Here is a 26587-nt window from a genome sequence, read left to right as displayed (position 1 = left end):
CCTTACAATTTAGTGTATAAGTCCTGCCCTGTTTTACCTTATCAAAGTGCAACACCTCACATTTATCAAAAGTAAACTCCATCTGCCACTCCTTTGCCAATTGACCCATTTGATCAAGATCCCGTTGTACTCTGAAGTAGTGAACCGTCTTCACTGTTCACTACACCTCTAATTTTGACGTCATTTGCAAACTTACCAACTGTACCTCGTATGTTCACATTGAAATCATTTATTTAAATGAAAAAAAGCAGTGGACCCAGCTTTGATCCTTGTGGCATTCCACTGGTCACAGGTCTCCAGTCTGAAAAGCAGCCCTCCAGCACCAGTCTCTGTCTTCTATCTTCGAGGCTAGTTCTCACTGTGTTCCACATGATCTAATCTTGTTATCCAGTCTGTCATGAGGAACCTTGTCAAACGCTTTACTGAAGTCCACGGCTCTGTCCTCATCAACCCTCTTGATTAGTTCTTCAAACAATTCAATTAATTTAGTGATACACAATTTCCCTGCACAAAGCCATGTTGACTATCACTAATCAGTCTTTGCCTTTCCAAATATATGTAAATCCTGTCCCTGAGGATTTCCTCTAACATTCCTGAAGAAGGGCTTATGCCCGAAACGTCAAATTTCCTGTTCCTTGGATGCTGCCTGACCTGCTGCGCTTTTCCAGCAACACATTTTCAGCTCTGATTTCCAGCATCTGCAGACCTCACTTTTTCCTCGATTTCCTCTAACAACTTGCCAACCACTGATGTCAGGCTCACCAGTCTATAGTTCGCTAGCTTTTTCTTACCACCTTTCTTAAGTAGTGGCAACCATGTTAGCCATTCCAGCTTTCTGGCACATGTGGCCACCAATAGTATAAACATCTCAGCAAGGGACGCAGCAATCACTTCCCTAGCTTCCCCACAGTGTTCAAGGGTACACCTGATCAGGTCCTACAATTTATCCACCATTGAATTTTCAGTCGTTCAGTACCACCACCTCTCTAACATGAACATTTTTCAAGATGTCGCTATTCATTTCTCCATGTTCTATATCTTCCATATCTTCCTCCACAATAAACGCTGATGCAAAATATTTGTTTAGTATCTTCCCCATTTCCTGTGGTTCCATACATAGGCTGCCTTGCTGATCTTTGAGGGTTCCTATTCTCTCCCCAGTTACCCTTTTGTCCTTAATGTATTTATAAAATCCCTTTGGGATTCTCCTTAACCCTATTTGCCAAAGCTATCTCATGTCTCCTTTTTGCTCTCCTGATTTCCTGCTTAAGTATACTTCTATTGTCTTTATTCTCTTCTAGGGATTAAATCGATCCCTATACTTGACATATGCTTCCTTATTTTTCTTGACCAAAACCTTTATTTCTCTAGTTGTCTGGTATTCCCTACTCCTGTCAACCTTGCCTTTCATCCTAATAGGGGCATACTGTCTCTAGACTCTCGTTATCTCATTTTTGAAGGCTTCCCATTTTCTAGCCATCCCATTACCTGTGAATTGCCTAATCCTGTCAAAATTGGTCTTCCTCCAATTTAGAGCTTTAACTTTTAGATCTGCTCTAATCTTTTCCATCACTATTTTAAAACATTAAACATTTTTGGGAAAGCAAATCTTAGCAGGACTTTTACACTTAATGGTAAGGTCCTAGGGAGTGTTGCTGAACAAAGAGACCTTGGAGTGCAGGTTCATAGCTCCTTGAAAGTAGAGTCACAGGTAGATAGGATAGTGAAGAAGTCATTTGGTATGCTTTCCTTTATTGGTCAGAGTATTGAGTATAAGAATTGGGAGGTCATGTTGCAGCTGTACAGGACATTGGTTAGGCCACTGTTGGAATATTGCATTCAGTTCTGGTCTCCTTCCTATTGGAAAGATGTTGTGAAATTTGAAAGGGTTCAGAAAAAATTTACAAGTATGTTGCCAGGGTTGGAGGATTTGAGCTATAGGGAGAGGTTGAACAGGCTGGGGCTGTTTTCCCTGGAGCATTGGAAGCTGAGGGGTGACCTTATAGAGGTTTACAAAATTATGAGGGGCATGGATAGGATAAATAAACAAAGTTTTTCCCAGGGTTCGGGGAGTCAAGAACTAGAAGACATAAGTTTAGGGTGAGAAAGATATAAAAGAGACCTAAGGGGCAACTTTTTCACGCACAGGGTGTATGGAATGAGCTGCCAGAGGATGTGGTGGAGGCTGCTACAATTTCAACATTTAAGAGGCATTTGGCTGGGTATATGAATAGAAAGGGTTTGGAGGGATATGGGCCGGATTGGAGGTGGAACTAGATTGGGTTGGGATATCTAATCAGCATGAAGGGTCTGTTTCCATGCTGTACATCTCTCTGACTCTATGGTCCCAAAGTGGTCCCCCATTGAGACCTCAGTTATCTGCCCTGCCTTGTTTCCCAAAAGAAGGTTTTGCACCTTCTCTGGTAGGTATATCCACATACTGAATCAGAAAATGTTATTGTACACACTTAACAAATTCCTCTCCATCTAAACCTTTATCACCATGACAGTCCAAGTCTATGTTTGGAAAGTTAAAATCCCCTACCATAAATAACCTAGTATTCTTACAGTTTGTTTCTCAATTTCCTGCTGACTGTTGGGAGGTGTCTCTATCACAATCCCAATAAGGTGATCTTCCCTTTCTTATTTCTCGGTTCCACTCAAATAACTTCCCCCAACACACTCCCAGGAGTATCCCCCCTAAGTACAGCCGTAATATTACCCCTAATCAAAAACACCACTCCCTCTCCTCTCTTGTTCCCCTTTCTATTCTTCCTAAGGTATCTGTACCCTAGAACATTAAGCTGCCTGTGCTGTCCATCTATGAGCCACATCTCTGCAATCGACATGATATCTCAAACCCATGTTCCCAACCATGTCCTGAGTTCATTTGCCTTCCCTGTTAAAACTCTTGCATTGAAATAAATGTAGCTTAATTTATCAATCCTACCTCATTCTCTGCTTTGTTCCTGCCTGACCTGACTATTTGATTTGTTCTGGTTCCCAACTGCACCAGTTTCAGACTGATCTCTTTCCTTGTTATCTCCTTGGGAACCCCCCCTCCCCTTGTATAAATCTTCCCGAGCAGGTCTTGCAAATCTTCCTGCATTAGTCCCCTTCCAATTCAGGTGCTATCTGTCCTTCTTAAACTGGGCACTTCTTCCCAGAAGGGATTCCAGTGATCTAAAAATGTGAATCCTTCTCCCCTGCACCAGCTCCTCAGCCACACATTCATCTGCTCTGTCCTCCTATTCCTACCGTCAGTAGCTTGTAGCACTGGGAATAATCTAGATATTACTACATTCAAGGACCTCCTTTTTAAATTCCTGCTAAACTTCCCATATTTTCTCCTCAGAATCTCATCCTTTTTCTTTCCTATGTTGTTAGTTTCAATGTGTACAATGATCTCCTGTTGGTCCCTCTCCCCTTTGAGAATATTCTACACCTTCTCCGAGATATCCTTGATCCTGGCACAGGGAGGCAACACACCATTCTGATGTCTTGTTGTTGGGCGCAGAAATGTCTTTCTGTGCCTCTGACTAGAGAATCCCCTATCATAATCGATCACTTGAAACCTGATATATCCCTGATTACATTAAGCCATTCTCAGCACCAAAAGCCTAGCTGTCAATGCTACATTCCCCTGAGAGTCCATCACTCCCTACATTTTCCAAAGCAGTATACTTATTTAAGATGGGGATAGCCACAGGAGACTGCCTGCCTCCCCCTCCTACCTCCTGGAGGTAGTCCATCTACATGACTGTATCTTCAGTTCATCTCCCTTCCTATAGCTGCCATCCATCACACTCCCTAGCTCTTGTAAATTCCTCATTGGTTGAATCAGCAGTTAGAGGCAATCTATGCATTCCAGAGGTTTCATAAGCAAGCATAATTCCTGTAGACATAATCATCAGTAATATAGAAACTCTCTTTACTCTCCCACATCCGACAGAAAGAGCACATCACTCTACTAAAGACCATCTTTGCACCTTAACAATGTATAGACCCAGAAAATAGGACAGTCATACTGCTGTAAAAAACATTCCTCTCGGCTAACTTAGTACCTATGTTTTATATTTTTAAAGTTTAATCAAGAGACAGATCTCAATAAAACATATACAGGAAGTCCCGGGATACGAACGAGTTCCGTTTTTTAATTTGTTTGTAAGTCAAATTTGTATGTAAGTCAGAACAGTTACATACTCAAAAATCACACAACACCAGGTTATAGTCCAACAGGTTTAATTGGAAGCACTAGCTTTCGGAGCGACGCTCCTTCATCAGATGATCAGGGCTATCACCTGATGAAGGAGCGTCGCTCCGAAAGATAGTGTGCTTCCAATTAAACCTGTTGGACTATAACCTGGTGTTGTGTGATTTTTAACTTTGTACACCCCAGTCCAACACCGGCATCTCCAAATCAGTTACATACTGTTCACGTATAGTGTCAATTAGTCAAATGTTTGTCTTAGTATATAGTGTATTTTTTACCTAAAACATCTTAAATATAATAATACAGTAATCGTAATAAATGTAACTACAATACAACGCAATATTTTGAGCGTTATGCAAATTAGTCCGACTTACAAACACCCGTACTTATGAACCATTGTATGTAAATTTTTTAAAAACAGTACACATTATGGAGGTCACTTCATAAGTACGGGTGTTCGTAAGTCGGGCGTTCATAACCCAGGGAAAGCCTGTTATCAAAAAATGAGCCCACTCTACTCACTGTTGTATATTTACCAGAAAAAAATGTAAGGTTACACTTTAAAAAGCCACTTCGCAGCTCCCATGCTGTGAGCTCTCCCACACAGATTTCTCCAAGGTCAGCTGTGAATTTTGGCATTGTCGAAGAAAAATTAACAATGTCCAGAGATATTTGCAATCATACAGCAGAACAGTGCAGGTTTATTTCTCCATTTGATTCACTTATCATGTGGTCACTGCCTTTGTCGGTCTTCCTCCTTTTTAAAATGTCATTGTTTTGCTCTTTTTGTTTCCAAAGTTGCAACAGCTTATAAAACAGTAATTACTACTCCTAGAAATCAAGGAGATCAGCTCCAACACTGAAAATACATCAAAAAAGGAGCAGCTGTTACAGTCACAATGTTTTCCCATCCTCCATCTTGGATTACCCATAATCTTTCCTTTATATCTAAAATCCTTCATTCCTGATATCATTCTAGGAAATCTCCTTGGAACTCTTTCCACAGCTTTAACTTCTTTCCTTAACGGAACAAATTACTCCAAATGTGGTCTGACCAATGATTTGTACAGATGTAGTATCACTTCCTTGCTTTTATATCCTGTGCCTCTATTTATAAATCCAAAGATCCTATAAACCTTCTTTGTGGTTTTATAGTAGAGATTTGCCCTACTATTTTTGGCTCCTCCCAGTGTTTTATGTTCACAAATTTGGAGAGAGTTTTGCATGACTCCTGTCTCCACCCCCACCCCTGAAAATATTCGTAAACCCCAAAACAACTGATGGAGAATCTACACTGAATAATGTGTGAGCTTTTCACAGGAAACTTTTTAGTTTATGCTTTTTATGAAATGCCAATAATGAAAACATGTAGGAGAATTTGGAGTTTGCTAACAGTCACAAACCAAATTCCAAGATCAAACCAAATAAACAAATGAGATCCACATTGATTTCAAACCAAAATATTTTATCTGACCCTTTGTGCTGCTGTTTTGGAACAGAGGAACGGGAGTAAGCCATAGAAGCTATTGAGCAGACTCATCTACTTCAATGCCACGTTCCTGCATTGTCTCCATATCCCTTACTATCACTAGCCTCCAGACATCTATTGATTTACATCTTGAAGATGCTGAATGATTTGGCTTCCACAATCCACTGCATAGAGAATTCAAAAGATTCACCACTCTCTAAGTGAAGAAATTCCTCCTCCTTAAATGGTGCTGAGGTTGTGGCCCTGGTTCTGGACTCTCAGCTAGGCGAATCTTTTACATCCACCCTTACGCTGCCCTAAAGAATTCTGGAATTGAACACATTTCATTTTTCAAAACTCTCGGGAATCCAAAGTTGACTTCCCCATCTCTCCATAGTCCATCATCCCAGGGATAAATCTGGTGAATCTCTATTACAGTCCCTCTAAGCAAAATATATCTAGCGAGTTTTCAGAAGATTTATAGCTCAGGTTGAGGATCCTCATGTAGTATTGCTTGCTGAGCTGGAAGGTTTGGTTTCAGACATTTCATCACCGTACTAAGTAACTTCATCAGTGAGCCTCTGAATGAAGTATTGGGGATATGGCCTGCTTTTTATTTGTGTTTAGGTTTCCTTGGGTTGGTGATGTCATTTAATATGGTGATGTCATTTGCAGCTCTTTTTCTCAGGCGGTGGTAAATGGGATCCAAGTCAATGTGTTTGTTGACAGAGTTCTGGTTAGAATGCCATGCTTCTAGGAATTCTCATGCGAGTATCTGTTTGGCTTGTTCTAGTGGTGTCCTTCCTCATCTGTGTGTAAAGATCAGAGTGAGAGAGTCATGTTTTTCTGTGGCTAGTTGATGTTCATGTATCCTGGTGACCAGTTTTCTGCCTGTTTGTCCAATGTAGTGTTTGTAATAGTTCTTGCAAGGTATTTTGTAACTGACATTATTTTTGCTTGTTGTCTGTGTAGGATCCTTCAAGCTCATTATCTGCTATTTAAGTGTGTTGGTGAGTTTGTGGGCTACCATGATGCCAAGAGGTCTGAGTAGTCTGGAAGTCATTTCCGTCCAGAAACCCTAGCCACTCTCCCCTATATCAAAGGCATCTTGGAAATGACTGCAAGACTACTCAGACCTTTTGGCATCACGGTAGCCCACAAACCCACCAACATACTAAAACAGCAGCTAATGAACTTGAAGGACCCTAACAGACAACAAGCAAACCTAATGTCTATCATAAAATACCTTGCAAGAACTATGACAAACACTACATTGGACAAACAGGCAGAAAACTAGCCACGCGGACACATGAACATCAGGTAGTCACAAAAAGACATGACCACCCACTCTCACTAGTATCTTTACATACAGACGAGAAAGGACACCATTTCGACTGGGACAACATATCGAGCCTAGGACAATCCAAACAGAGAATGCCAAACCTAGAAACTTGGCATTCCAACCAGAACTCCATCAACAAACACATTGACTTGGATCCTATTTACCATCCCCGAGGAAAAGAACAGAAAATGACATCATCACATGAAATTATGTCATTGGCCCAATGAAACCTAAACACACAAATAAAAAGTGGGCCATACAACCAGTGCTTCATCCAGAGGCACACTGATGATGTTACCTAGTATGGTGATGAAATTTCCAGCTCAGCAAGCAAACCTACATCCAGAAAATATATCTTCCTTGAGATAAGGAGATCAAAACCATCCATATATACACCAGCTGTGGCTTCACTAAGGTAGTGTAGATTGTAGCAAGATATCTTTAATCATGTGCTCAAATCCATTTACAATGAAGGCCAACGTATCATTCCTAATTGTTTGCTGCATCTGCAGGATAGCTTTTAGCAGCTTATGGAATCAGCTTGCTGTGTGGTTTCCAGGTAAAGCGTGAGCAGGCTGAGCCACAAACGCTTTGAGTAGCAATATATTTCAGCTGCTTTTACAATTGGATGGGAAAAGAGCTTGGTGTATCAAACTGATCACGTAACAGAATACACACATTTCTAACTATTGTACTTTAGGTTAGTGCTCTAAATGGATGCATTAAATTGAAAGGCCAAGCCACCTGATGTGTAATTGGGTAATGGATAATCCAACTACACCACCTAATTTAAAGCTGGAGAGGATATTGCAACAATAATATCTGTAATACATTACACAGGTTTGGAATTGTCTAACATTCTAGTTGTGTAATCCACTGAGAAAAGATTAGCATGGAATTACAGAAGGCTGTTATTATAGAACTAACTTTAGAGAGAATAGTATGCTAAAGATCACGTCTTATAAAATATCACATTTCCACATTCAGGACCCCACAGGTGGGAATGAATTAATTGTTTGTCAAGCTCTGTGCGTTCTGAGGTGTGAAACTTTGTTCTGAGGTTACGTGAGGACAATTTCAATTTTAATTTTGGGTGGGGGAAGGGCTGCAGCTATTGCATTTGTGGCTGCCTGCCCTGAAAAGTGTTCGGAAGCAGCCACAGGGATGCCAATGTAGGGGTGGACAAAGTTACAAATCACACAATACCAGGTTACAGTTCAATAGGTTTATTTGGAAGCACTAGCTTTCAGAGCACTGCTCCTTCATCAGGTGGTTGCCTGGTGTAGGGGTGAGTTTTTTGAAAGGTCCACTTCAGTGCTCCAGTACTTTGTCCCAGCTTTAAAACAGCCCTCACCCCACCACGCTGCATGTCCAATAAGGCCAACCTGTGCCCCTATACGCACCTCTATTGCCCTCATTCCTTCCATTCCAAACTATGCCCTATCTGCACCCCAAGGTGCCTCATACCTTTCATTCCAGCCTATATCTTTCGACTCAACCCACATGTTTCCTTATAGCCTTTTGCCAACTCATAGAAACCCATCTGCCCAAATTACCATCTTTTGACCTTATATCTACCATGCCAACTATTATATGGATTAAGTTTGCAAATTAATCATGGATAGGAGAATGGGAAATGATTTGTTTATTTAGTACACTCATATGGACAGAAGCTTCACACAGAAGGTGAAAACACAATCTGCCAAATTACAGAAAAATACAAAACACTTTGAGATTTATACAGATTACAGCATACATTATAACAAATCTTACAGTTCAATATCCATACATGCCCTAACAAAAATCAGAGTGGACTGAGACAGGTGCCTCTGTGAATCATGGATGTGTAAATTAAAATTCCCCACCCTTCCACCACCCCCACCCCCACCTCCTGTACCATCCACCCTGCAAAAATGGCAGGGGCCAGTTCCAGGTTTCAGAAGTTCAGGATTTATATCTCTGTTGCCATTTTCATTAAGATGGACAATCTCTCTGTGCAAATATTCACATCTGAATTGTGGTATTTCAAATATTTTTGTTTCTTTAAATATGTCAGGCAGTGTTTTAGAGATTTACTGAGAAAGTAAGCTTCTGTAGGAGAACAATTTGTGAAGCGCTTTATTTCTTTCTGCTTTTCATGTATATCCTTTTGTTTTCTTTGGCCACCTCAGTTTAAGAAATATGAAGTTTGACATCTTGATTAGATGAGTCAATGGGCTGAGGAACGACAGACTGAGTTTAATTTAGATAACTGCAAGGTGGTGCATTTTGGGAAAGCAAATCTTAGCAGGACCTGTACACTTAATGGTAAGGTCCTAGAGAGTGTTGCTGAACAAAGAGACCTTGGAGTGCAGGTTCATAGCTCCTTGAAAGTAGAGTCACAAGTAGATAGTGAAGAAGTCATGTTGCAACTGTACACGACATTGGTTAGGCCACTCTTGGAATATCACATCGAATTCTTGTCTCCTTCCTATTGGAAGGATGTTGTGAAACTTGAAAGGGTTCAGAAAAGATTTATAACAATGTTGCCAGTGTTGGAGGGTTTGCGCTAAAGGGAGAGGTTGAACAGGCTGGGGCTGTTTTTCCTGGACCATCTGAGGCTGAGGGGTGACCTTATAGAGGTTTATAAAATCATGAGAGGCATGGATAGGATAAATAGACAAAGTCTTTTCCCTGGGTGTGGGACATCCAGAACTAGAGGCCATAGATTTAGGGTGAGAGGGGAAAGATATAAAAGAGACCTAAGGGGCAACATTTTCACGCAGAGGGTATTATGTGTATGGAATGAGCTGCCAGAGGAAGTGCTGGAGGCTGGTACAATTGCATCATTTAAAAGGCGTCTGGATGGGTATGTGAATAGGAAGGGTTTGGGCCGGGTGTTGGCAAGTAGGACTAGATTAGGTTGGGATGTATGAATGAGTTGGACCGAAGAGATGTATGGCATGGAAACAGACTCTTTGACTCTAAGGTGCAGAAAAGATTTAAAGGGAATGGTTCTAGGTATGAGAGACTTCAGTAATAGAACATAGAAGAACATAGAAAAATACAGCGCAGTACAGGCCCTTCGGCCCTCGATGTTGCGCCGACCAAAGTCTACCTAACCTACACAAGCCCATGACCTCCATATGCTTATCCAATGCCCGCTTAAATGACCATAAAGAGGGAGAGTTCACCACTGCTACTGGCAGGGCATTCCATGAACTCTCAACCTGCTGAGTAAAGAATCTACCCCTAACATCTGTCCTATACCTACCACCCCTTAATTTAAAGCTGTGTCCCCTAATAACAGCTGACTCCATTAACAGAAAAAGGTTCTCAGTGTCTACCCTATCTAAACCCCTAATCATCTTGTACACTTCTATCAAATCTCCCTTAAACCTTCTTTTCTCCAATGAGAACAGCCCCAAGTGCCTCAGCCTTTCCTCATACGATCTTCCTACCATGCCAGGCAACATCCTGGTAAACCTCCTCTGCACTCGTTCCAATGCCTCCACATCCTTCCTATAGTATGGCGACCAAAACTGCACACAATACTCCAGATGAGGCCGCACCAGAGTCTTATACAACTGCAACATGACCTCAGGACTCTGGAACTCAATTCCTCTACCAATAAAGCCCAGTACACCATATGTCTTCTTCACAGCTCTATTTACCTGGGTGGCAACTTTCAGAGATCTGTGTACATGGACACCAAGATCCCTCTGCTCATCCACACTACCAAGTAGCCTACCATTAGCCCAGTAATCCATCTTCTTGTTACTCCTACCAAAGTGAATGACTTCACACTTAGCTACATTGAACTCCATTTGCCACCTTTCTGCCCAGCTCTGCAGCGTATCTATATCCCGCTGTAACCTGCCACATTCTTCTTCGCTGTCCACAACTCCACCAACTTTCGTGTCATCCGCAAACTTGCTCACCCAGCTTTCAAGCCCCTCCTCTAGATCATTTATAAAGATGACAAACAGAATGGTCCCAAAACAGATCCTTGTGGAACACCGCTAGTAACTGCACTCCAAGATGAACCTAGTCCATCAACTACTACCCTCTGTCTCCTTCCAGCCAGCCAATTCCTAATCCAAACCTCTAATGCACCCTCAATGCCATACCTCCGTAGTTTTTGCATTAGCCTACCATGGGGTACTTTATCGAACGCCTTGCTAAAATCCATATACACCACATCTACTGCTTTACCCTCATCCACCTCCTTAGTCACCTTCTCAAAGAACTCAATACGGTTTGTGAGGCATGACCTGCCCTTCACAAAACCATGCTGACTATCCTTGATCACATTATTCCTATCCAGATGTTCATAAATCCTATCCCTTACAATTCTCTCTAAGACTTTGCCCACAACAGAAGTGAGACTCACTGGCCTATAGTTACTCGGGCTATCCCTACTCCCCTTCTTGAACAAGGGGACCACATTCGCCATCCTCCAGTCTTCTGGCACTATTCCCATAGACAATGACGACATAAAAACCAATGGCTCTGCTATCTCCTCCCTAGCTTCCCAGAGGATCCTAGGATAAATGCCATCAGGCACAGGGGACTTATCTATTTTCATCCTTTCCAGTATTCCCCAGATCTCTTCCCTACATACCTCAAGGCCATCCATTCTAATCACTTGTGACTCAATATTCACATCAGCAGTAGTGTCCTGTTCCTGAGTGAATACTGACGAAAAGTATTGATTTAGTGTCTCTCCAACCTCCTCCGCCTCCACGCACAACTTCCCACTACTATCCTTGACTGGACCGAGTCATCCTTTTATTCCTGACATACCTATAGAAAGCCTTTGGGTTTTCCCTAATCCTACCAACTAAGGACTTTTCATGTCCCCTTCTCGCTGCTCTTAGCTCTCTCTTTAGATCCTTCCTGGCTACCTTATAACTCTCAATCGCCCCAACTGAACCTTCACGCCTCATCTTTACATAGGCCGCCCTCTTCCCTTTCACAAGGGATTCCAATTCCTTATTAAACCACGGCTCCCTCATAAGACCTTTTACTTCCTGTATGACTGGTACATACTTATCAAGGACACCCAATAGCTGTTCCTTGAACAATCTCCACATATCATTTGTGTTCTTCCCTTGAAGCCTATTTTTCCAATCCACGCATCCTAAGTCATGCCTCACCGCATCATAATTTCCCTGCCCCCAGCTATAACTCTTGCCCTGCAGTGCACACTTATCCCTCTCCATCACTAAAGTAAAAGTCACCGAGTTGTGGTCACTGTCCCCGAAGTGCTCACCTACCTCCAAGTCTAACACCTGGCCTGGTTCATTACCTAGAACCAAATCCAGTATAGCCTCACCTCTTGTTGGCCTGTCTACATATTGTGTCAGGAAACCCTCCTGCACACATTGGACAATATGTAGGTAGACTGGTGAATCTGCAAATGTTTTCTCGAAGAAGAGAATATAGAGAGGTGATTTGACAAAAGTGAAACATCAGATTAGAGGAGACAGAAAGAAACTGATTCCATTGTTGGAGAATGCACGCTGTAATTTTCTCCAGTGCTCACATCTCCGAGGTCCATGCATCCATCAAATTCCAAAAATGGAATCTCAGGAACCTCCAAGCGGCTGCTTAGAGAGAAAGTGGGAAGATCATGAACCAAAGGTCACCAACTTGAGGTGATTCACAAATGAGCCAGAGCTGACCTGGAGATAATATGAATATTTTTGGGAATTTTTTTGGTTATGCCACTGATCAAAGTCTTAGATTCTGAGAAGAAATGGAAAGGTTGCTTGTCAAAATAAACAATTCATCTGCCAATTTAGTCAATGAAACATCTGAACTCAGAAAAGAAAGCCAAGAAATATTCAGAGACAGTATAAAGATGTGATAAACTTTAAGCTTTAGAGTCAAAACCATGGCTTTGACAAGAGACAGTGGCAGGAGATTGACTTGAGATGTTTCCACTAGCATCGTCTGCTGCAAATACAGCTATTGATATACACAGCCTCCCATTCAAACATCTCAAAGCACTGCAAGAGAAGTTGACATTCTACTTCCCTTCACCAAATGTGGAAAATTATGACTGGATATGTGATCTGTTTCATCCAATGGCTTCTAGTATTTCATCTTAAAAGCTGATTTTAAAAGAAAAAGAGGAGTACACAAAGCTACAAATGGATCACACAATGAAGCTAAAGTTTGGAAAGGTGTCTTTATACGTGTTTTGGCTGACTATGGCACGTGACTATCCAACAATATCTGACCATACTGTAACTGTTTGCAGCAACATACTTCTGCAAAGTAACATTTTCAACAGTGCCATTCATGATGATAACGGGAGCGAGAGCTTGTCAATGGAGCAAAAAGTTTGGGTGGCCTCTTGGCAATTGTTCCCCAGATCCAAAGGCATGCCCAGGTTTCCCACTAAACTAGTAATGTACTCTTCTTAGAGTTTTGTTCTGACCCATTGTTAGTCAATAGTTAGAAATAATCGAGTTGAGCAGATTTTGAAAGTGTCGGTGTTTGCAGTCGAAGACGGTGTATTTTTAACAGTGCATTTGAAACACAAAGCTTTTGATTTTTTTTAAGCCTATTGTATGCACTATATTTCAAACCTCTCTGGATTGGCCATAATTATAGTAAGTTTAGTTAAAAGTGACATTTATGAGCAATCAATTCATCAGGAAAAAGTCTGTGGACCATAGAATTGTTTGTATCTCAATACTGAAAAGGTTGGGAACCTTTGGCATAGAATGCCATTCTGCTCTTCTGCCCTTTCAGTGAAGAATGTGTGAAATACCCCAGTAATTAATATTTCCTTGTGGAAATTACTTGAAGTAATCACCTCAATTCCGTACTCAACATGTAGTAGAAGTTAAATGGATTGGAAACAAGAATTTCTAACTGTTTTAACTTGAAGCCTACTTGTGTTATGAGGTGTGGAGTAGAGACGTTTTGAGAATCAATCTTTGAGAAGTTATTGTGTTTGGAAGTGTAGTTCCTCCACATTTCTCTCATTTAGCACAAACCTGATTGTGCATTGAAAATTGATCCCATGAATTGCTACTAAATCAATTGCCCAAATCTAGACTGTTACACTCTGGATTTGTGTCCATATTTACCGTACATGTCCCTGTACAAATCAAGACCTTGAAGAAGTTCTCCTCCTTCTCCACAAGAATCTGTGAGTCTCTGTCTCACTGCAACCCCCAGGTCATCTCCTCTGCCCTGATGCTCTTCAACCATGTACTGAAACAGACATGCTACTCTTTGCTACCTTCTCCCCACCCCCCTCCCCCCACTTATCTCTCCACCCTGCGGGCTCCCTGCCTCCACTCCTGATGAAGGACTTTTGCCCGAAACGTCGATTTTCCTGCTCCTTGGATGCTGCTCTGACCTGCTGTGATTTTCCAGCACCACTCTAATCAAAACACAGGTTGGCCCTATCGCTATGTCCAGACTTTGTAACTCCAAGGAAATCGGCTGCAGCCGTGATTGTGGAACTTCAGTTTTCCTCCTTGAATTGTTCCAAAAACGCTTGAGTTTAATGTGATCCAAAGCATCTTATAAATTCCCCCTGATATTTGTTTCCATGGCTACTCCTTTCTGCATCCCTGTTTATTGTACAATTTTCCATATCATGTTACATTCCCTTACAAAATAAGAGATGTTAGTGCTAAGAGATTGAACATTTTACCTATAACTGGTGTCTTGCCTGAGAATGAAGTGATTTCAGGTGAGGGATAGCACTACAGTTCACTCCGGTCGTCTCAGCCTGTGAGCACTCTTTGCTGTATCTATATGGCACTTATATTCCATTTCTACTTTAAGTGTTCTGTGCTATCTCTAAATTTTGTTATCAAACTGGAGATGATTTTGGGTTTCGCACACTGACATACCTGATTGCACATTAATCTCTTACAGAGGCTTTTCACAGTCTGAACGGGATTCACTCAATTCTGTTGCCAGATTTTACATATTCCTGTGTTACGAGTCTGAACACAGGATTAAAGTAAAGTTATTCCAAAGTCTTAACCAAATACTGCTGCCCGGTTAAATATTCCAATTGGGGAATATTTGCATTCTTCAACGTTGTACAAAAAGTAAACGTTTCCCTGTCTCTTCCAGCTGGCAACTGAAAAAGATAGAATTTGTCCAAAATTCGTTCATTGATGTCAATCACTTTCAACATCCAAATATCCATGGTTTAAAGGGTCATGGGATTTAGATTTACACAAGGTCAGTTGGGATGTGCAGTAATTGTCATAATGCTTACCTGTTCTGGGGCAATAACAAATGCTTTTCATTATTTGCACATGACTGAACGTGGCAGATGCTGACAGCCAGCAGATGTGTAGAATTCTGGGTGATTTGTAAGGAATTGCACATCTGATGCTCAGTAATTGCATTGTGGGGCATCATCAGACTGACCTGTTAGGGCGAGGTAAAGGTCAGTTCAAAGCAGTCTTGTAGTGGCTAAGCTACAGATCTTCAACCAACTTTTAAACACCTCTGACTGTCCTGCATTTGATCTGAAAATGATGAGTGGCTGTATAAGCAGTTAATTCAGCATTTCCATAGATTAGCCAGCATTGTACAACATGGTTTGAGATGGAATGGATCACTTTGTGTTTTCCTCACACGCTGAGCAGATTCTCTTTCCCAGCCTTGGGAAGATGCAGGTGGCTGGAGACCAGTGCGTACCCATTTCTCCTGACCAATTGCAGAATGATCTGGATGATTTAGAGATTAACATTGTTCAGAACCTGGGAGCATGATACTTGGTCAGTCACATATTCAGTTTGGAAAAGGGATTCTGTGGGGTTAAGAAATCTAGGGAAAGGGGGAAGTGACCTTTCAGAAATTAGTCCAGGGAACTGGGGCGGCACGGTGGCACAGTGGTTAGCATTGGGTTCGATTCCCGCCTCAGGCAACTGACTGTGTGGAGTTTGCACGTTCTCCTCGTGTCTACGTGGGTTTCCTCCGGGTGCTCCGGTTTCCTCCCACAGTCCAAAGATGTGCGGGTCAGGTGAATTGGCCATGCTAAATTGCCCGTAGTGTTAGGTAAGGGGTATATGTAGGGGTATGGGTGGGTTGCGCTTCGGCGGGTCGGTGTGGACTTGTTGGGCCGAAGGGCCTGTTTCCACACTGTAAGTAATCTAATCTAATTAAAGGAAAGGGATATGTTTATACTTGGTTCTTTATCATTGTTTCAGCTCAAAAATCATTTGGACATTAACAATGAACTTGTCAGAGAATGTACTGTTCTTTAAAGTTCATAGCAGTAACAGTAAATGACATAATTACCGGCACTCGCTCCTGCTCTCTTCCATCCTATCCCTAGACTTTGCTGAATCATTGTTATCAATGGCATCATGGGAATGCACTACACACATGGATGAGCAGAATATAGTACTGAGGATAAATAGAGTGACTTCAATTCTTTTAATTTTTTTAGACTAATCAAATGAGAAATGTTGGAGTTGGATACTGGATTTCTCCCTTTTATTATTCATTATTTAATCATGGAATGTAAGCATTGCTGGTTAGGCCAGCATTTTTAGCCCGTCCTTGATTATTAAGAGTAAACCACATTGCTTTGGGTCTGTAGTCACACGTAGGCCAGACCAGGTTAGGATGGTAGATTTCCTTCCCTAAGGGACATTGATAAACCAGTGGAACCAGAACCTGATAATCAGCAATGATTTCATGGTTATCATTAGACTCTTAAGTCCAGATTTTTAAAAAATTAAATTCAATTTCCACCACCTGCCATGATAGGATTTGAAACCAGGTCCCAAGACCATTATCTGAGTCTCTAGATTAAGAGCCTAATGTCAGTAACACTCAACCATTGCTACCCAGACACTCTATCAGAATTAAGCACTGCCATTCTCAGGTCAGTTGTAGCACAGGTAGATACAAAATTCTCACTATTATGATTCAACAATTTGTCTCAGTCCGCACCTCTACTGTATCAGCATGACCTATATTCCATTTTCTACTCATTCATTCTGGGGATGAGTGAAATTTCCAAATTAATTCCAGATTAGAACAGGATGTGTTTGCAAGGAAGGAATCAAAATTGCTTAAATTAACTTGCAAAGGTCTCTTCTAGTCAGGATACAGGGAAAATTTCCATTCCATCAATCCAGGCTGAATTGCAACCAAGAGCCAAATGCTAACATTTCACCCACTGTAACACAATTACCTTGCACAATCCTTGTAAAGCCACCGTCTAACACCACTTATCAGTTTTAGAGAAATATTGTTGGTCTGGCAAAACATTGGTTTCCTTTCTGCCTTTCAGGGTTTGTAAAGAGCAAGTAAAAAGGGAAAAATAACAGAACCTATCATTATAGCAAAATAAAGAAATCCCTAAAGAATTGGTTGGATTTAAATTGAGAAGAGATTCAGGCAATAGGGATCCTTTTGAAATGAGCCTGTGAACAATCCAAGCAAAGATTCTCGAGAAATGCAGAACATGCTGCAATTGCTCGTGCTGTACAAATGGTAGTTGCGGCTCTTGTGATGTAGTGGTAGTATCCCTACCACTGAGTGGAAGGCCTGGGTTCAAGTCACATTTGCTCCAATGTCTGATCAGATTAGATAAAATATCTATAATAGGTAGTTTTAATTGGAGCCCTCAAGGACAGCTTAGTGTTGGGCATGGAAGAAGTGATAGAGTAGAGTTGACACTGTAGCGTAGATATCACCCATCCTTTATGTTGTGAAGAAAACGATAATTGCGAACCCTTTCCAGAACTAGCTTTCTATTAACTTTGGATACATCATACTTACGTAGAATTGAACATGGAGTCAACAGTAAGAATTGATCTCTGCATGACCCCATTAGTACCGCATTGTGTACAATGCTGTAAGAATGCAAGGTTTTTCATATTCATCAATTTTTTTGAACGCTGACCTTATGGCACGGTGGCACAGTAGTTAGCACTGTTGCCTCATAGCACCAGGGACCCGGGTTCAATTCCCACCTTGGGCGACTGTCTGTGTGGAGTTTGCACATTCTCCCCGTGTCTGTGTAGGTTTCCTCCGGGTGCTCCAGTTTCCTCCCACATTCCAAAGATGTGCAGGTCAGGTGAATTGGCCATGGTAAATTGCCCATAGGGTTAGGTGCATTAGTCAGAGGGAAATGGGTCGGTGTGGACTGGTTGGGCCGAAGGGCCTGTTTCCACACTAGGGAATCTAATCTTACTTCTGTCACCGTATCAAAGTGCTTTGGACTTTATTTACTAGGCACTGGAGTCTCACAGTAGGAAATGAACAGAAGGACAGTTGCCAGTATAAACTTGCCTTTTTAAACGATTCTAATTTGAATTGTCTTCTGCGAGGCAGCCTGAGGGCGATATTGGCACATTAGGGAAGCCAGCTTTCCCTGTGTTTTGGTTATTGGCCTTTATAGGGCAAAGGGAATAACAACAATATCTCATGCATGGCTGGTCATTTCAAGGAATTATGTTTACAACCTAATAGTACTAAGGAACTACCATTTTAAAATTACTCTCAAACTGTTTTGGTATTTTGTTTTATGAAACATTGTGCTCCCTGTTCTGCAGCCAGACTCGTAATATTCTGCAACCCTACAAACCAAAATTCATGATCTGTACCTAAGGATTCTAACATTGGAAGTATCATTTGAGACCCTTCCATCTATTCTCCCATTCTGTAAACAACATCACCAAATATTGTCATGTTCTGCTGATGTGATGTAGGTAAAACTCAAAATTACATTTTTGACTCTTAAAAATTGGGTACAACATTTATCATTTCACAGAAGTTGACTGTTTAAATGGTGTGTTTAATCCCTGAAAGTCTCGTACCAAAGATCCATGAATTTTGATAATGATAATTACATTCTAACTTACAGATAATTATCACCTTTGTTGCATGTTTTCTTCTAATTTGTGACATAGTCTGTGTCTTTGTACAAAAAGCTAAATTCTTCTTGCTAGAAAATGTTTTAAAAAACATATGGAAGAGAAGAACCTTTGCTGACACCTAAAATGATATCAAATTTTCTTTCACTTTCCTTAATGGGAGTTTCCAGCTACAGTTTCCAGCTCAATGTTTTAACTTGTACTGATAATTTTTTTCAATGTCTTTTTTAAAATTCTGTTCACTGATGTTGATTGTTGAGAAATGATTTTGCCCTAGACTATCAGAGCGAATGTATGTTCTAAATAATTAGCTGTATTTGACTCGATATGTGAGCACAAACTTTGTGAAAGTGAAAGTTCCAGCAGATGTCAACTGTAGTTATCCAGAGGGAGCATGTGTTGTGCATTACCCTTACAAGGTCAAAGGATAATTCATTATCACTGATTAGCCCCATGACAGTCTCTCTAGTTATTCAGTCAATTGCATCAGTAAATTAAGAGAAGCTCTCCTGTGAAAAATGAAATTACTTCACAATTTAGAACAATGGAGATATATTGGTAATGTAAATGTGACCGTTAATTGTAGCATTATATTAATGGCTCTGAATGAACTAAAAAAGCTTTCTGTATGAAGGGCAATTACCTCTAACTGTAATTGATAATTCACACTCACTGTAATTAGCTAAGATAAATAGTGCTAAAGAAACTGATCATCGGTCTCATTAAGAAAGACCTGTTAAGTCATGCACTTTTTTGTTGCTCAGATCGCAGACTGACGTGCTTTCCAACACAAACATTGATAAAACCAATGGCTTTGTTATCCAAGGGTTGATTACTATTCACAACATATATTTGCCTGCAATGGAATATTTGGCAAAATTTAAGAAGAGTTCAGTCATTAGAAACTTCTCAATGAACAAACGTGTCTGTCCTGTTTTGCCCATTTACGTTTAATAATAAGATGCATTTTGCCACTCCCTAAAATGCAAAGCAACCATGTTTCAGCTGTGACCTAGATTTGATTTTTAAAATATTATAGTCATGTATTTTAGTGAATCTTTTAAAAGGAGATTGGGAGTGTGAACTCTGGAACAGAGGCCATTCAGCCCATTATGCCTGCCTCACCAATCAATACAAACATGACTGGTCAAACCCTTTTAATGTCTTTCACCCACCCCATCTCCATACTCCTGAACCCCGTGGGTAACCACAAATATTCAGAAATGTATCAAACATATTAGGTTGGTTTGGAGCCCTGTTAACTGCAATTTCAGGAAGCCAACTGGGAATTTTCCAGACAGTGTCTAGTTTCCCACATTGGCGGGAGGCAGTTTAATTGCATGGAGACTAGCAGCAGTGACGGCCTGGGCAAGCTCTGCAGGCAGGGTCAAGTCAGAGTCTGAGTCAGAGTCTGTCCCTACCTGGCCATCCTGCAGGGAGATACCCTTGCTCCTGTTGATAGTCCAGCTGCCAGATCCATCTTTTTGTTTATAGTTTTACAAGTGTTTGTGACCAGGGACTTCCATATTGAAACACCAGTCTTATTGTTTGCCCTTTATTACGGCTTGTTGCTTCTCTGAGGCTATGAAGCCTGGCATCTTTTGGGTTCTTCAGTTCCTCGGACCCACCCATTCCCTTCAATTGGACAGGGAACTACTGTGTGAGCCAAGGAAATATCTCTACTAAAACCCCAAAATTTCCCGTATTCCCCCTTCTCCCACTGGGGCTGGGTTTGGGAAACAGAAAAGCCCCAAACTCTATATAGAGCTCCAGGAGGGAAATTCCTGACTGTTGAGTTTGATTATATTTTCATTATTTGCATTGAAATAACAGATCTAGTCATATGTCCCACATGTATGACACCAGTGTATTTTGTCCATAGGTACAAACACCTTTCCCCAATCTCCCTTTAACCTCATTTCTTTCCATGTATTCACAACACCCTCCAACCATTCCCACCTCTGGTGAATGAACTAATTTTCACAAAGGGCTCAGTTTTATCCCATTAGGACTGCATTTTACTCAGTCTCAAATTTGACATGGCATTGAACTTTTCTTCCATTGCCTTCATCAACATTTTTTTTCTTTTTTTTGACTAGGAGTAACTCCCTCCTGCTCACTGTCCCCAGTGTTCTCCCTAACCCTAGGCCTTGCTGTCTTGGTTTCACTGCTCACCTGAACCTGTCTTCCTTTGAACTTGCTACACTGTTTTCTTGGGTTTAATCCAGACATTGTTATCAAATTAGATGATGAGGGGACATTGTGTCTGGTAACTGACCTCTTCCTTGCAGAAGTTGAATTCTGATTTTCTATCCATTTCTCCTCCTAGCTTCCCAGACCATGATCCCATCAACCACCTTCAAGCTATTGCCATAACACCATCTTCTCTAGTTATCTTCCCTCCACAGTTTTTTACCATATAGTTCAACGAACCCAAACGGCCCTTGCTGTTACCTCCTCTCCAAGTTCCACAAACATGGTTACTCTGGTAGTCTGATCTCATCTCCTCAACTTGAGAAACCCCCAGCATGTTGAGAGGATCATTGACCATGTTGAATCTGTTCCCCATGCTTCTGATCTCACCCCTTCTTCTCTCCAAGAACCATGATAGAATCCCTGTTGACTTACTGCTGCCTTTGTATATAGCACCCAGTGTATAATTTCCAATTTTCCCACCATCTCCAGTGTGATATCATTAGCAACCACATCTCGCTCTCCTTTTCCAACATTCTGAATGGAATCTTCCCTCCATGATACCCTGGTTTGTTCATCTCTCATGCCAATAGTCACTTTTCCCTTCCCAAGTCATCTTTCCATGGAGGTGCAGGAGATGCAGCATCTGGTCCTTCATCCCCTTTCTGTCCAAAGACCCAAATACCCCTTATGAGTGAAGCAGCAATTTACATATATTCCTTTTCATTTGTTTCGCTGTGTTTGCTGCTCTGTGTTGGTGATACCACACAGATTGAGTAGCTGCTTTACAGAGAATTTCCCCTTAGCTCACAAGTGTGACCTTGAGCTTCTAGTGGCCTGTCATTTTAAATTTCCAGCTTCCTGTCATGCTGACACCCTGTCCTTGACTGTTGCATTGTTCTGGTGATGTTTAATGTCACCTTGAGGAACAGCTCCTCGTTTTTGGATTAGGCATTTTATTGCCTTCCATACTTGACAGTGAGTTCAACGTTTTCGGCCTGTAATCTCTGCTTCTCCAATTTTTTGATTCCTTTCAATTCAATTTTTTTCTTTGATTTTTTTTTTCACTTTTGGGCAGGAGGACTTCTGCTGAAGGCACATCTTTTCTTGTTTTCTTTTTTCCTCCTTCATCATTGCCTTTAGCGCTGTGACTAAATCTGCTATCATTCAATCTGTCCCATCTTTCACCTATCCCTTGCTCAAATCAAATTACACCTCTTAATAATTCCCGAAGAAAGATTATCAACCTGAAACGTTAATTCTGTTTCTGTCGCCAAAAGTGCGACCAGACCCGCTGAGTATTTCCATTACTTTCAGGTGTCATGTTGGATCTATTCTGCTTTTCTTTTGCCTTGTCTTTAATATGAAATTACAATTCCCTGCACACTAGAGGGAGTGTCACAAAGGTTCACTGGATCTTTTCCTAGGCTGGTGAGATTGTCCTACAGAGAGATTGGGCAACTGGGCCTGTATTTTCAAGAGGTGATCTCATTGAAACGTACAAAATACTTAACAGGATAGACATAGTAACTGGAGGTAAGCTATTTCTCTCATTTGGCATTCTAAAACCAAGAGATACAATTCAAAAATGAAGCAGGATGGCATTTAGTTCTGAAATCAAGAGAATTTTGTTTTAATCTGGAGGGCCTTTGGAATACTGTACCTAAGAGGCCTGTGAAAGCTCATTCTTTGAGTATATTTAAAATAGAAGTGTGATTAAATTTATGATTCCCAATGTCATAAAGAGTTACAGGGATGGTATTGATAGAAGACATTGAAGAGATTGATTGGCCAGAATCACGCTGAATGGTTCAAAGGGCTGAATGCCCTACTCCTGTTCCTATGGAATTATAGGACTTATCATTAATGATATTAATCATGCCCTTTGTTACATTTAATGTTTGCATTGAAACATAGCTGTCTTGTCAGACAGTTGAACTATCTTTAGAGTAAGTTATGGAAAGCATTTTGTGAGAAATTTGAGTAGCATCACATCTTTCCATTTACTATCATTTCACTTAGTTACTCGAGTGCTGCCAATATGGCACAAGTTCAAGACTCAGTTAGACTTGTTCCTGGTGTCTGTCTAATATTGTTAAAAGTGCTGATACAATGAGGAAATCTTACGTAATGCTCCAGAGCCAGTCATTTGTGAGACTTCTTTTTCCTTAGTTGTAATTCTGATAAACATCTGCCTTATTTGAAAACATGATTGAATGTAAATGATTTACTTTTTCTGGTGCAGAATCAAAGAGGCCAATTTAAAGGTGCGTTTTTGCACCAACGAAACTCAAGCCACCCGGGAGAAGTTTGTGGCGAAGTTGCAAAACCTGGGATTTGATATCACTTTGAATGAAGTCTTTGCTCCTGCCCCTGCTGCTTGTCAAATTTTGAAGGAACGTGGACTTAGACCACACCTCCTTGTACATGATGGTTAGTGCTCAAATGTTCTTTTTTTAATTAACCACCAAACTTATAGCTGCGAAGCATGGTTGTTATTGAGTAACGCATTTCACTGTTGTGGAATTATTTGAGATCTCCCTTTTTCTGCTCCTTTCTAATAGGCAAATGTTAGTTGTGTGCAGAAGCTGTCATGATTTAATTGAGAAAACCTAGCACATTTGACCGACTTCAGTTATGTGGATGTATGGGGAATGTACTGACAGACCAGGTCTTATCTCTTGAAACTAGAACAGTGATGAATGACCAAACAGCGGTTTAAAAATTGTGAAAGGTTTTGATAATGTGGATGCAGAGATAATGGCCCAAACCTTCTAAGAGGAAGATAATCATTGCAACAGTTTAGACTGGTATTAAGTGTTGGCACCGTTTAGTCCCAACACAGCTGCCTCTACAGAAATTGCCCTGAAAGTTTCAACTTTTTCAAATTCTGATGGTCACTTATCTGGTGCTTGGAATCCTCTGTAAAAGTCCCCAAATCTCAGTCAGAGTAAGACAGTATGGGGGGAGGGGGTTCTGTCTTACTTTAGATTAAACTAGATTCCAGACAGTGTGGAACCAGGCCCTTTGGCCCAACCAGTCCACACCTAACCCTCTGAAGAGTAACCCACCCAGACCCATTTCCCTCTGACTAATGCACCTAACACTATGGGCAATTTAGCATGGCCAATTCACCTGACCTGCACATCTTTGGATTGTGGGAGGAAACCCATGCAGACACGGGGAGAATGTGCAACCTGGGACCCTGGTGCTGTGAGGCAACAGTGCGACCACTGAGCCACCGTGTTGCCCCCCTAGTTTAATAGTTACTCAGGCAATGGAAGAGGAACTCAGACCTGTTCTAATTCCCAGCTAACCATTAAACTGACATACCATTGACTCATCCCTCAGCTACATCCCTCCCTGGACCCAGCATACCATTCAGCCGCAACCCCGACACTCTCGCTCCTACCACAGACACCTGACAGCTCCACAACTGACATCCCCAATTCTTTGATCTGCCTATTCTCACACCCAACTCAACTCCTGACTGCCCTCCCCCTCTGGTGTTTGCTGCTGCCTTTATTGGGGTGTTTTCAGGTTCTCTGGTATCTGGAAGGTGTGGCTGCACCTGCATTATGCTGAATCAAACCCTATACAGTAGGTTATCATGGACGGACTTAGGAGCAGCCAGGCTGGGAATTCTGTTCAGACACCGGTTCCTCTGGTGGGGAAAAAGCATAACTTGAGGTTGTCAGTATAAAATAGTCACGACAAAATACAGCCGGGAGTTTGAAAAAATTTCTTTAGTCGAAGAGTGGTGAAAATTAGAAACTCTGCACGCAGAAAAGATTTACCAGGGTGTTACTGGAACTGGAGGATTTGAGTTATAAGGAGAGACTACATAGGCTGGGACTACTTTCACAGGAGCATAGGAAGTTGAGGGGTAAATCTTGAAGTGGTTTATAAAATCATGAGATGCTTAGATAAGGTGAATAGCAAAGATCTTTTCCCTCAGGTTGGGGAGTTCAAAACTAGTGGGCATAATTGTAAGGTGAAAGCCGAAAGATTTAAAAGGGACCTGAGAGTTAACATTTTCACACAAAAGATGGTTCATATGTGGACTGAACTTCCAGACAGGAAGTGGTAGGTGCAGGTTCAATTACAACATTTAAAAGACATTAGGATAGCTTTGTGAAAAGGAAAGGTTTAGAGGAATGTGGGCTAAGTGCAGGTGATTGGGATTGGTTTAGTTTGGGGAACTTGGTCAGCATGAATGACTTGGACTGAGTGCTGTAGGGCACTCTAACTCTGTACAGAGTGCTTGAAGCAAATATTGTTGATGCACTTGAGGGGAAATTGGATAAGGATGTGAAGAAAAGGATGATGTTGGTTATTGTGCTGGATTTAGAAGAGAAAAGCAGGGAGGAGCTGGGAGCATAACGATGGGCATGGACTCATTAGGCTGAATGGCTTGTTTCTATTGTCTTGTATCCAGTTTTCCAAAGTCAGCTTACTTGATAACTCTGGGACTTCTGAAGAAACAGATTGATGTTCTTAACGAGTCCATTTTGTTAAAAGGCAGATGTCACCTTGTACAAAGTTGCAATAATAATTCTTTCAGAATGTTGTTCTGACCATTTTCCTCTTTGGCAGAATTGCCCCTTGTATGTAGAAGAGAATGGAAAAGCTGGCTAATGAATGAAAATGTTCAACACATGAAAGCAAGATTACTATCAAACATCAGTCCACTGTAAAATGACAAAAAGCATATTATGTACACACTCTGACTGTAAATCTCTACATGCATTGAGGAGTAAAATACATGGGCACAGGAATGTGCAGGACCACAAAAGATCAATTAGATCCATCTACCCAGAAGCCAGCTTACTGCCTGTGTAACTTGATTTGAGTTTCCCATGAAATATTCACCATTTAACCACCAGCCCCACTAACCAGCGCATGTAAAATTATTAATATTGTAAATTAATGTTATTGCTTCTGTTGCCTCCTAAGCAATTTGAAGTTGTTAGATTTGTTCTGTTGGTCAACCAAATAGCAAACTCTAATTTTGTTGTGTGGTTTAAAAACATTTTGAAGTGCTTTTGGAGTTTGAACATTAAGAAGCATGACAGAACATTTGCCCAAAAATTGACAGCAGTTCAATTCTGCCTCAGTTGGCAGGTTTTTCTGTTTAATGAAAGCAGTATTTGAAATGCTAACTGCTTGCATAATGCTGGAGTAGAATGCCTCAATTGTACCCTCAGAAAATATGCCTGAGTCAGGCAGTATTTGCAGATTAAGAGTTTTCAACTTTCATAATTAAGTGGTATGGTTAGTTATGTTGAATAAGATCTCGAAACCTTTTTGCTGATATTTAAAGTAAACTTTTCCCACAGTTCTTAGACTTATTTTAATTTGATTATTTATGCCATGTTGGACCATTGTTCATTTATCATTTGATTTCGGGACATGGTTGACATAGGCAAGCTTGCATTTATTACCAATTTGCTACTTTCCCTGAAAAGGTACTGTTGGGTTGCAATTTTTCGACGTGACACTGAGGGTGC

At 41.1% G+C, this 26587-nt stretch overlaps 1 protein-coding gene across 1 annotated transcript in view; it reads left to right on the top strand.

The window, feature by feature from the left end:
* Positions 1-26587, top strand: part of lhpp (phospholysine phosphohistidine inorganic pyrophosphate phosphatase) — a 169953-nt gene that overhangs the window by 17639 nt on the left and 125727 nt on the right. The window contains exon 2 of the mRNA XM_060842424.1: positions 23323-23510. Within this exon, the coding sequence (XP_060698407.1) occupies positions 23323-23510 (188 nt within the window). The remainder of the gene's footprint in view (positions 1-23322; positions 23511-26587) is intronic.

The sequence above is a fragment of the Hemiscyllium ocellatum genome, chromosome 22, assembly GCF_020745735.1.
Source record: "Hemiscyllium ocellatum isolate sHemOce1 chromosome 22, sHemOce1.pat.X.cur, whole genome shotgun sequence".
Taxonomy (NCBI): domain Eukaryota; kingdom Metazoa; phylum Chordata; class Chondrichthyes; order Orectolobiformes; family Hemiscylliidae; genus Hemiscyllium; species Hemiscyllium ocellatum.
This window is presented reverse-complemented; position numbering and strand designations above follow the sequence as displayed.